The sequence below is a fragment of the Phalacrocorax carbo genome, chromosome 2, assembly GCF_963921805.1.
Source record: "Phalacrocorax carbo chromosome 2, bPhaCar2.1, whole genome shotgun sequence".
NCBI classification, from domain to species: Eukaryota; Metazoa; Chordata; class Aves; order Suliformes; family Phalacrocoracidae; genus Phalacrocorax; species Phalacrocorax carbo.
In genome coordinates, this window is record NC_087514.1 from 52,457,169 (window position 1) to 52,469,151 (window position 11,983).

Here is an 11,983-nt window from a genome sequence, read left to right on the forward strand (position 1 = left end):
ATGTACACAGTTGGCAGCAAAATAAGCTAGGCTTGTTAGCTTCCCTTCTTCCCTCAGATGTTCTTTCTGTATTGGGACGAAATAAATAATAAAGTGTGGGGAGAGACAGTTTCACACGATCATTGAAAGTTGATGCCTTTTAGATACCCTTGTTTCTAATCTGCTGACAACCAATCCAAGGATACACACAGCTGTTTAGCAGCCTTGTCCTAGAGTTTTGGGGCAAGTCTACCAAGCACCACATGGTGCATGTCCAGGTTCCCTGTGGTACTACTGACCTCCTCTCAGGTTAGCTAACCTTCAAGAAAAGCCAGATATATTAACTTATAAACGATATTATGTTATAATGGGTGCACTGCACTTCAGCTCTTATTGCTAGCTACTGCTGACAGGGTATTGTGCCATGAAGGTGTCTTAGGATCCACCTACCCTTCAAGCAAAAGTGTAATGCTGCAGTTCACATAGCATTGCCCAAGTTAGCATTTGTCCATGGCAGGGAAGAGCTTAACCTAGGATGTGCTACGCCATTACCTATCTTCTCCAGAAAAACCTGCCAGCCCCAGGCCACCTCTATTGATACTCCTATGCATATTCGAGCTAGCTAGCTTAATGGTTAAATGCCAGTACCTGATAAAACAAATAAGGCCTAATTTTGTGGGAAAGAACAAGTCAATTCCAAGAAGTCCAGGCACAGCAGCGATGCCCCATTGATTTCCTCTCAAAGTTACATACCCTCTGAAAAAAAGGTAGCCCTACATTTGATAATTGAAGATGGACAGAAAGAAAAAGACCAAACCAAATCAACATTAGAGAATAAAGTCCTTTCCTTGTCCTGCAAAGTTACAGAGGATAACACTAGCTCTCCTATAACCCCACAAGTATATCCTTACACCCTGTGGAAGAATGTCCTGGGGAGAACTAGGATGGTGGTAGGGAACAGATGGGACAGACACATGGTATATATGTTTGATTTCAGCCAATCCACACAGCAAGTAGCAATTATGGCAGTATTTTTGGCTAAAAAAAAAAGCTGGCAAACGAAATAAAAACTAAGCACAGTTCCCATCCAGAAGCAGCAGAGATTAAAAAAAAAAACCAACACTTTCCTTGCTAAATCCTCCCATCTAGATGGCTTTTTTTTTTTCCTTTTCTGAAGACTATTTGACTACCTCCTCAAAGTTGAGAAACTCCTGCAAAAGCAAAACTATGAAATCAGCCAGTGACTAGCTTTTCCTGGAGTGCTCAACAGCGGCATGCCAAACCTTGGTGTCACCATTTGATTCAGCACAGCAGATAAAGCCTAAAATTAAATGTCTGGTATCCCAGTCTTGTTAATGAAGATATCCTTGTCATTATCTAATTCATTTCAATGCTACTTGTCCTAAGCTGACATTGCTTCATAGGTAAGTAGGTGCCCAGAGGGTTTGGCCCACTCAACCCTACTTGGCTGCAACACTTTAAAAGCATAAGTGGCCTCCAACTACTGCCTGCTGCAGGGCAAGCACCTCACAGAGTCAATTACGAAGCAGTTGATCTGCAGTAGCTTTTTTACAGCACTGCCTGTTTGCAGCCACACACAGCTCACAGTAAATCCAAGTCAAGATCACTCACTCCCTCACATCCTTTTGCATGTGTCAGGGAATAGGGTTGGTTCAGGTAGAACAACAGATCCATAACTTCTGCACCAGGAACTTGCAACTCCCACACTTCCCTTCTCCATATGTGGAATAGTTCCGGTTTAATTCTAGGACATATTACTCCAGGGAGAGTTGATGTGGAGGGCCCCATCTGTGGTGGTGGGACATGCAAGACAAAGGAGGTGGCAGGGTTACACCAGGACTCAATGTACCCATGACAGAAGCTCTCAGGAGAGGGAACAGAAGAATTTAAAGCTCTTCAAGAGACCACTTCGCTCAACATCTGAGTTTCCCTCCTCAGAAAATTCCTAAGAAATAGGCCTATGACTGCAGTTTAGTTTCAGGTTTCTCCACGTTCTTATTCTAACAGACTTTTCTATCCCAACAGGAAGCTGCAAAGTGCTTCTAGACTCTAAGCCCTTCATATGAAGTAAAGGGAGAATAGTTTCAGAGGACAATTACATAAAGTTACTAGCAACAGAGCAAGAGGAAATGTCTTCAGGCTGTGTCAGGGAAGGTTTAGATTGGATATTAGGAAAAATTTCTTTACTGAAAGAGTGGTCGGGCCCTGGAACAGGCTGCCCAGAGGGGTGGTGGAGTCACTGTTTCCTGGAAGCGTTCAAAAAACGTGTAGATGTGGCACTTTGGGACACAGTATAGGAGGCACGGCTGTGTTGCGCTGACTGTTGGACTTGATGATCCTAGAGGTTTTTTCCAACCTTAATGGTTCTACGATTCTAAAGACTCCCTCAGCCTTAAATAGAATCAGAATGAGCTAACCGAAACCCAAGAGTAACATGAATTAGGTGCAGTAAAAAAACCTTGGGCTTGATGGTTTGAATTAGTTAAGCTGTTTCTAGGATAGCCTTACAAGTCCTTTGTGTTAGGAAAAGCAGCCTTGTCTACACAGGTCTGAAGTAGTCTTTATTTTACAGGTCTCATCGCAAAAAAAAAAAAAGGAAAAGAGCAAGAATGATAGCATTGCATTTCAAAGCCGAACTATATAACACTCATATTGGGAAATAAGTGTTGCGTAATTACTATTTATTTTATATAGCTTTCATATGGAATATCACAAGACAGTTTATGATCATATAAACAGTAGGGATTATGAAATCTTGGTAGGAAGAGTATTACTGGGAACATGGTTTCAGATTTACTTTATTCAAAGAGACAGACTTTTCATAATTCTCCAGGGAGGCAGCAAGAAGGCCAATAACAAAAACTGCCTCTTTGCAAACAACCCATGCTCTTGCAAGAAATCCTACTGAACTGAACAGACTTCCTCCAGGCAACTTCAGCAGGCAAGATACACACAACTAGAAGACAGTAACTTCCATCCAGAGTCAGTTTCTCTGGCAAGTACCTCTTCACCAAAAACTGAATCTGATATAAGGTAACAAGGGAAATTTCAGGCAGCCTGTGGGAAAAAAAAAAAACAACCCACCCTGAAATATCTACTTGTTCTTGATTTTCCTCATATGGTCAAGAACAGTGGTAAAAGCACCTCTACCCCACCACTACCACCCAGGTGGTAGCCACAAACTTTCTTACACTGCCAATATAGAGAAGAAAGCATTGTTGAAAAATTGTGAAATTTTAAGCGTGACTTCAGAAATTCCTCCTGTCAGTACATGCGATTAAGAGTGGAGTCAGGCACAATGATAGGGCCCCACTCTGCTTATGCAAAGGCACTGTGTCAGCTCCACTGTAACGAACATTAATTTTGATGAGTCAAGGAAAGCACCGCATTGAGAAAAGACAAATTAAGAAATAAGGGACACACAGTTTTGCTATCCAAGAAACAGACACAAAGAATTGGAGGACTTGAGTAGTGAGGGACAGAAGCACTGAAGATATGAAACACAAAAACCGTAACAGATGCGAAGCAGAGAATAACAGGAGTTGCAAACATGAAGGGAAGGAAGGTCCCTTGTTAATTCAGCAAGCCTAAGAACTTATGCCCACCTGAATGACACTGACCATACTTATTTCACAAATAGGAGTCTATGACTTTGGTACAAGGGTTGGAAATTTTTGCCTAGGGAATAACTGTCTGGTCTGTTCAGCCTCTCAGTAGAAAGATGAGTTACTCCAAACTTCTGTCTCCAGGTAACCTGCATACTCAGGGAAGCCTCGAGAAGCTGGACGTTCCTCCCACTGAGCGGACCTGATAGGGTTCAAAGTGTATTTAACTATAAGCTGTGTTACTATAGGGTGGAAAATATTAATCAGCTCTAGCCATCTAGGGAGACTGTGGTTATCATTAAGAATATGTGGGACACTCATACAAGAATTCTTTTCCCCGCGCGCTGGACAAGCTCTCTCATATAGTTTATCTGCTCCAACTGCATGCTTTTGAAAAAAAGCCAGACGAAATGAATACTTTCAACTGGAGCTAAAGGTAAACACTCCACTGGAACTTTGCCCTAATCAATAGTAGCAATGTTCATGTCACATGAGAGTCAGAGGATAGAATATGGTGCTTACTGAAGTCAGCAAATAAGCTAATTATACTTAGCCTGCTTGAAGAAGGGGACAAGTGAGGTCTGGTCCACCCACATATTAATGCAATCATCATTATCCTTATCCCTTGTTTGCTTTGGGCTTATATTACAAAAAACTTGTCACAAATGAAGGGTGCTACTGACCCCTTGTGGAAGAAATACACGTTTTAGGATGCACAAGCGTCACTGGGGGAATCAGCCGAGGTTTAAGTTTGTCTACTTACCTCCCTCAGATTTATCTGTGAGGAAAATTCAGTGAAAGAGTGAATAGCGTTGCAAGGGGCCAGTATAGTCTCACTAGTATATTTTCCTGATTTTGGGCAATTTTGCAGAAATTAAGTTTTGTATTAATTTCTTTAGGGCAGTCAAGTAAACCCCAACAGATCCTACAGTAAGAAACAGGTTTTGCACTAAATTTCCTGTAACTTGAAGTCTTGCATTGTTACAGAATAGAACTTACACATTATCAGCTCTCACAGCTCTTGATTTCTAATGCAATTCAAACTATTTCAATCCCTCACAGCAGCATTCTCTCAAGACTGCTTTAAAAAAAAATACTTTGTATCTCTGGAGAGCCTGGACATAGTACTGTCATTACGGCAAAGGGAACAAAGTACTTAAATCCCTAAAGTAATTTTCAGCCAAAACCTTTTCATAAACATAAAGAATAGATGATAGGCTTTATTCTTTAAAGTAAAAGCTTTCCAATGCATGCTACTTTGTTGACTGCACCAGGGATGCACAAAGCACAAGAAAAAGATCTTCAACAATGACGTTTCTGACTACCTGAAATTACCTTTCCATATTGTGGAAAATCAAGTCTAAAAAGGAAGGCTATCACTCTTTATTCAAATATGGCTGCTATTTTTATTCCCTAAATAAACAGAGTATACTGATGAACGACCACCCTCTGCATTTAACTAGATGTCAAATCCAAAGGAAATCTCTGTGGAGTTTCTTCATCCTGCTGCAAACAGATGGCTGAGTGTTGAAGAAGCTGGAATTAGAACAGCAAAGTGCATTATACAGACATTAATTATATTACACAGTATTTATAAAGCATTACACAAACTAAATTGTACAGTATGAAGCAGCCTTCTCAAAATATCAATATCACATAGAAGCAAAGACACTAGCTCCTGTTGTGACCAACATTAGGGGCTGAAACCCTAGAGACCATAGAGACAAGTTTTAAGCCTATGCCAATGCTGTTCCCATCGCTTTCAGTGAACAGGTATGGAAAAGTACATGAACAGCTTGTAAGTGCCAAAGCAAAGAACAAGTGGCTATTTAAAATGTATTTTGACAATTTGCCATGATTTTAAAATAAAAGGTTAAAAAAAGATATCTGAAAATATTATGTTTACATATAGACATATCACAGAAACCAAAGTTGAAGAAATCTGGAAAAATGAAAAGAAACTGAGAAAGAGAGCAACAACCTTTTTATTCTGTCAATTCTTTTTTCACTTGTACACTCTGATAAATTAAAACACTAATCCAAAAAACTGGTTGTTTTTCTTGCCTTTCATTACACTTATTTTAGAATGCATCCACTAAATTGAATCCTAAAAGTAGAAACTGTGATGCAGCAACTCTTGTCTCAGAATATGGGAGTTACTCTAGCTGGCAGGAGATTTTTTTAATTATCACATGCATGTAGCCAGATCTGTAAAGGCCATTCAATTATAAGTAAACCCAGAGTCCAACATAAACTTAACAGCAGCTCTAATCAGTATTATGAACTGCATATTTATAGAAAAATTTGCACATATGTCATAGATAATTTAAAATCAACCTTTTTGTTGTTACACCATAAGCCGCACTTCATACTTTTGCTGGGCTGCTTAAACAATACTTGAGTATCTGGGAGATTCAAAGGCATGCTGCATTTCTGATGTTGCTACAAACTCACTCTTCAAGGACACATTATAAAGAACCAGAGTTGTTGGAAGTTTGGATTGCAAACTTTCTCAATAAATAAAGCCTGATGCGCTTTTGAACATTATATGTCAACAGCGTTACCAAACATTTGTTCAGGTATACAATTTTCTAACTCTGTGGTGACATCCAACATCATTGCTACTAAAAAGGAGAAAGTCAAATGAGCCACCACTCCCTTCACAATGGTGTGTGCACCAAAATTAGTATTAATTCAGTCCAATTACACTTTTAAATCAAAGCTTTTGAAAAAGTCAGTATGCATCTTACATAATAACTTTTATTAACCATACAGTACATTAGCATTTCCTTTGAAAAGCTTAGACCTTGCTAAGCAGTTTTAATGAAAGCAATTATATAATGCTATCTGCATACAGATATCCACTATATTCACACAGACAACTTTAAATTTCTCCAATGAACAGTCATGTCAAAATCTACAATTTACTGAAAATAACAAAGTTGGTTTTAACAAAAGCAGAAATATTCCTGTGGTTCAGTAAAACCTTTTTTCTAATGTGAACAGTTGGCATTCATGAAGACACCAGGCTTGGGACAAACAGTACTTCCTAAAAGCTCACAAGGAGACTTAAATTCTTGTAACTATGAAATGGCATGCAAACATAAAGATTTGTTGCCAATTATTTCTCTCTCTCATAAAAGACCTACTGGGCCAGAGTAAAGCAGGTATTTTTTACATGTTTGTTTATACAATGACCTCTCCCCTCACACTAAAAAGTCACATACAGAACATCTTATCAGCTGTCTTTGCCACAAATGCTGCTTCTGTAAATTGGAATACTACACCCTTCAGACCCCCATAACTGGTGTAACAAACAACTTTCAGAAAGCTTAACAATACCTAAAGTTGCCCATTTTCCTTTACAGAAAGTATATACAAGTTTATAAATCCATGTCAGGGGTATCACAATTACATTAACATCAACTCATTAACCGGGTTCAAAAGATACTTGCATTCTGTAAGAACTCTATGGCTGCTGCCCATTCGATAGTTCTATCAAGGCACTGTACAGTCATTAAATCTTTAATATTCTCCAAGATGTGCTGAAGAATACTGTGAACATGTTTAAGTTGTTAAAAAGCCCTGAGTCAGAACCTTAGTATTTACCACAGGCTTAGCTATAAAAATGGCACCCACCAGAACTTCTGTGGATAACAAGTTTTGCTTTGTCAACACAAACAAGTTATGAAATGCATAAAAAGACAATAGTACAAATTTCAGCAACTTCTGCAAGAATGATATACAATGTACATTGTGGCAAATCACATACTTCTACTGTACGTAATTTATACAGTCTATTAAAAAAAATCTTTGCAATGTATTCAGACAGCAAAACGGATGAAGCAAAACAAAACTGATGTGTTCCCTATCCTGTCCTAAAGACAAAGAACAAAGAACTAGAGAAGAATTCACTATTTTGACAGAAAGGAGGTAGCACTGCTAAAAGTTAGGCTGTGGTATTGTTGGGGTTTTAAGTGAAAACTTGACCCATGCATCACAAAGAACAGGATAGGCTCTTCAGTTCGCCAGCTGCTACTGGAAGAGTAAAATTAAGTTTCTGACATTTAATTTTGTAGAGGAAGCTTAGATCACTAGCTCAAAGCAGCTTCTTCAAACAATTTAGTGTTTACACAAATGGCAATTAACACTGCTAAAAACAATTAGGCACACATAAAACTTCCATCTCTAGAAAATATCTACACAATAAGTACTTAAATCAGATTTTTAAAAGACCATTTCACATCTTTAAAAGAAGCTAAAATACCAATTGTAAGACTATACTAACAAGGCACAAGTACTTGTGCAAATCTGCTATACCCTCACCCAGTCCAAGTTAAGAACACCACCTCCTAACCAAACTTCCGCATTTACTAACTTGTTTATTCTCTTCCCAGAGTAACTTTTGAGTATCTGTATATTCAGTATTTCAGCAAAAAGGATTCCTCCAAACCCCAACATACAAGTACACAGTATTTCAACAAATGTGAAGTAGGTAATAATAGCCCAAATTTTGAGAAGTACCATATGAGCTTGGGGTATAGTCAGTGGTAGACAGTAGGTTTTGGGGAAAAAAGGCAAACATAGTTATATAGAAGTTAACAAGCTACAACTATTTAGCATATTTTCTTAGCCTCTTAGGGTGTCTTTATATTTTACATCACTGGGTACTGATGTGACTGTTTATGTATTTTACTAACTGGAGAGAAATGAGAAGTCTTTTTCTTAACATCTGAGCATACCTCACATCTAAACAGTAGATATTATATGGTGCTTTCTTGATTGTTTCAAGAAACAAATTGAGATATTTATTTTAATTTCAGAACTGCTATTAAATACTGGGGGATAATCATCAAACAAAGCTTGCAACTCAAACATTTTATGATTTTACAGTCTATTACAAATAAATGCCTTACTGATTTTTCTCTCATTTTCACTAAATTGAGTGAGTGAACTTACGAGCTCCCTCAACAACACTACTTCACCTTCTACATCAGAATCCAAAGACAGCGTGTGAATCTAAATGTCTCATTTACATAAGTGATATTGGATTTGCATTTTTCTTCATTAAGTTTTTTGAACGGCAAGCACTGTGTAGCCTTTGCAACACAAGATACAGCTCTTTCACCTGTTAATAAGAGGCCTATATTAATTTAAGCATCTTGTTAGCTTACCCAGTTTTTCTAATTCAGCTGTTTTTTGTGGCACCCAGCATTGCCGAATGAGTCCAGTCAAAACTTGTATGCTGTCACACACATCTGGTGTGACGTTATAGAAAACTACAGCTGCTCCTATAGCTACACCTTCAGTCTCTAGTTCCATAGGACTGTGATGGCATCCAAGTATTAAGTGTTCTAAAGTAACTTACAGCTCCTCTGTTGAAAAGTACAAGCCTAACAGAGCACTTACCTATGCTACAATACAGGCCCCCTGCAGACAAGGAGTATTTAACATTCAACCCCAATTTCCCACCCAAGATGCTTTAGGTCCATTCTTGCTCAGCTGAATTATTCAATTGATGCCAGGTTAGAATACTTTAATCCTGGCTTGTTCCAGTGCAAAAGAATTAGGAAAATGCCAACTGCTATATTGAGGTTTCAGTTTTGACCTGCATTATCAAGAACAAACCCACCCTGCCTTTGTGCTGACAACAGTTTAGAGAGGTCTCATTGAATAATAAATAGGACACAATATTCAAAATATGTCTACCAGAACCAGAGGAAACCGAGGTACAGATCTGATGCATTACAGGTGAAAACTCAGAATGGATTGTCAAACGGCACATCCTATTATAAAATTATTTTTAGAGGAAGACTGACAGGAAACTGAAGGCTACTATAGAAAGTTCAGCTGTCAAACATGCTACAAAAAAATCAGCCTTAGTGACATGCATGTTGGCCAAATGAAAATTGCGGTGAACACTCAGGTGCACTCAGAGCTTAAGTGGAGATAGTGAAAGGAACTGAGAAAAAAACCTTTTATAAATAACTTTCCAAAGCTCCTTGAAGTTTTGGTATTTTAGAATAGGGACCCAAGAAGCAAGAAAAGGGAGGGCTATTTCATTTGGCCAAGAAGGCAGATACAGAGATTATCTGAGAACAGATGACTACTAGTATACAAAACCAAAACCGACTACTATACTGACTCCAGATGGAGATTGTGTCCAATGAAGAAATTACTGAAAAGAACGACAAACATTTGCAATTCTGGATCAGGAATAAGGATGCCTATAGAAAGGCTATGTATTACATCACTCTGTGTTAAAAGCCACTCTACATATATTTTTTCCAATATATCACTGTACTTGCTTTCTGGAAAACTCCGCTCAGTGTTTAAACCTTACTGGTTGAAAGCTCATCTATCTTTACAGTTTACTAGTAACATTCTTCTGAGACTTTGGCCAATGTTTGCACAATTCAGGCATATCAACATAAGCTTCAAAAGACAGATCAATTTACCTGAAGAGATCACAACTTTATGCCTTGGATCTTGGATCTTCCCCTGAACTATCCCTTGTCCCACATTTGACATACACAGTGAGAACAGAGTGAGAAATTAATCTTAGCTGAAAGTAAGGCACCTAAGTGACTCCAGCATGGATTTCTTTATTGTTCTGCAAGAGCACATCCAAATGAAGTCTGCACAATGGCAAAAGGCTACATGAACTATGTACTCAAACTGCCAATTGCTTAGGAGTAAGCACACGTTTCTTTGAGCTATAAGAGATCCTTATATCAGCATACTTTCTTCCATCCAAAGAGATGGAAAGATGTACTTGTTAGCAAAACGTTAATAGTTTGCAGATCCTGAGAGCAGTATTTTTGGGGTCAGGAACACCTCTGTCACATTAGTGACAGCTAAGTCCTTCAGCCAACTTCAACTCACCTAGGCATGGCTCACAAAATTCACTGCTCTGCCAGCAGTATCTTCATTTGCAGTATTACCCAGTGATGTTCACAGGTAAGTTCTGTTAACACCCAACTTAGATGAATAAGCAATATTAAATCTTTTCTTTTGCTGTTGACATTGTTTGCCTGGAGACAATAAAACCAATTTAAGAGAGGAAATTTTGCAAAATCGCAAAATGTCTAGTTTTTCCAAATTCGTAGACCTGGAATTTTTAAACGGCCCCACATATATATAATGTTCTTCTACAACCGATCAAATTCACTCATCTGAAATGGATAACTGACCTATTGTTTGAGTGTTTTCCTTTCCAGTCAAGTTAAAAGCAACTCCATACAAAAATATGTGACTAGTAGAATTAAGAAGGTCACTGTTTAAGTTAGCTTGAACCTGTTAGACTTTAGTACAGTTTTGGGAACATAATGTTTCTAAACTAGATTTTTCTTTTTACTGTTTTCTTCCCAACCCATCCCCAGGAACAAAGGGCATGATAAAGTTAGAATTACCTTAACATTGTATTTTGAGGCCTGATCTTGTGGGAATAGTAAATTTATTACTACTGTGTATACACTTCGTATTGATTTTGCATTATTGTTTTTTTCAAGACAGAAATTATTGTGAATCCTAACTGTCACAGGAAATTTCAACTTTCTCCAGAAAAGCACAGAACAAACAAATCCTAAATATTTATATTTGATATTAACTGACAATATAAAAAAAACACCCTTACATCACTTGACACCCAATACATAGATTAAAAAACATGAACAAAACCAAAATAAGATTGTCCCTTTAAACTTTAAGGGGAAGAAGACAACAGAGAGAAAATTTAAAAAGTCTGCTTTAAATTAGCTTCAGGCTTAGATGGTTTTTATGAGTAAAGCTAAAAGCTGACTGTTCAAATACTGTTCTCTTATTTGGTGTGTTCACAGTCTTTAAACAATTACCGTGTAATGAACCTGTGCTACAGTATTAGAAATGTTTTCATTAGAACCCTTTACTGCCTTTCAAACTTAGAGATTTAAATCATCAAAATGTCCTCACTATTTCATAAGCTAATAAAAGACACTGGTTCCACTACTTAATACAAAAGGATCCTTCGTTCAATTGCCTTGCGGCATATAGGGCATTCACTCATTCGGTCTCCACAAAGTTGACATGTTCCGTGGCCACAGAGAAATATCATATTCTTCAGACGGTCCAAACAGACAGGACACATAGTCTGTAAAAGATTTTGACAGGTTACATAGTCAATGGCAGTAGTGATACAGTATCTAATACGCAATAGATAAATTACTGAATTTTAACAATAAATATGCCATCTTAAGCATAGCAGATCATTGCCACAGCACAACCCAGCCACTAACCTGGAAACTAAATTTTTTTTTAAAGTCACATTTTTATTTCACATTGACTTAAAATAGTAGGTTTTTTTCCCTACCCCATCATGACATTAAAAAAACCCTATGTAG

General features: G+C 37.9%; 1 protein-coding gene across 3 annotated transcripts in view; it reads right to left on the minus strand.

The window, feature by feature from the left end:
- Window positions 1-5,572: 5,572 nt before the first annotated feature.
- MIB1 (MIB E3 ubiquitin protein ligase 1) overlaps window positions 5,573-11,983 on the minus strand; it is an 86,293-nt gene continuing 79,882 nt past the window's right edge. For all 3 annotated transcript variants that reach the window (XM_064442887.1, XM_064442886.1, XM_064442885.1), the window contains exon 21: window positions 5,573-11,733. In XM_064442887.1, coding sequence (XP_064298957.1) covers window positions 11,593-11,733 — 141 coding nt within the window. In that variant the 3' untranslated portion in view covers window positions 5,573-11,592. The remainder of the gene's footprint in view (window positions 11,734-11,983) is intronic.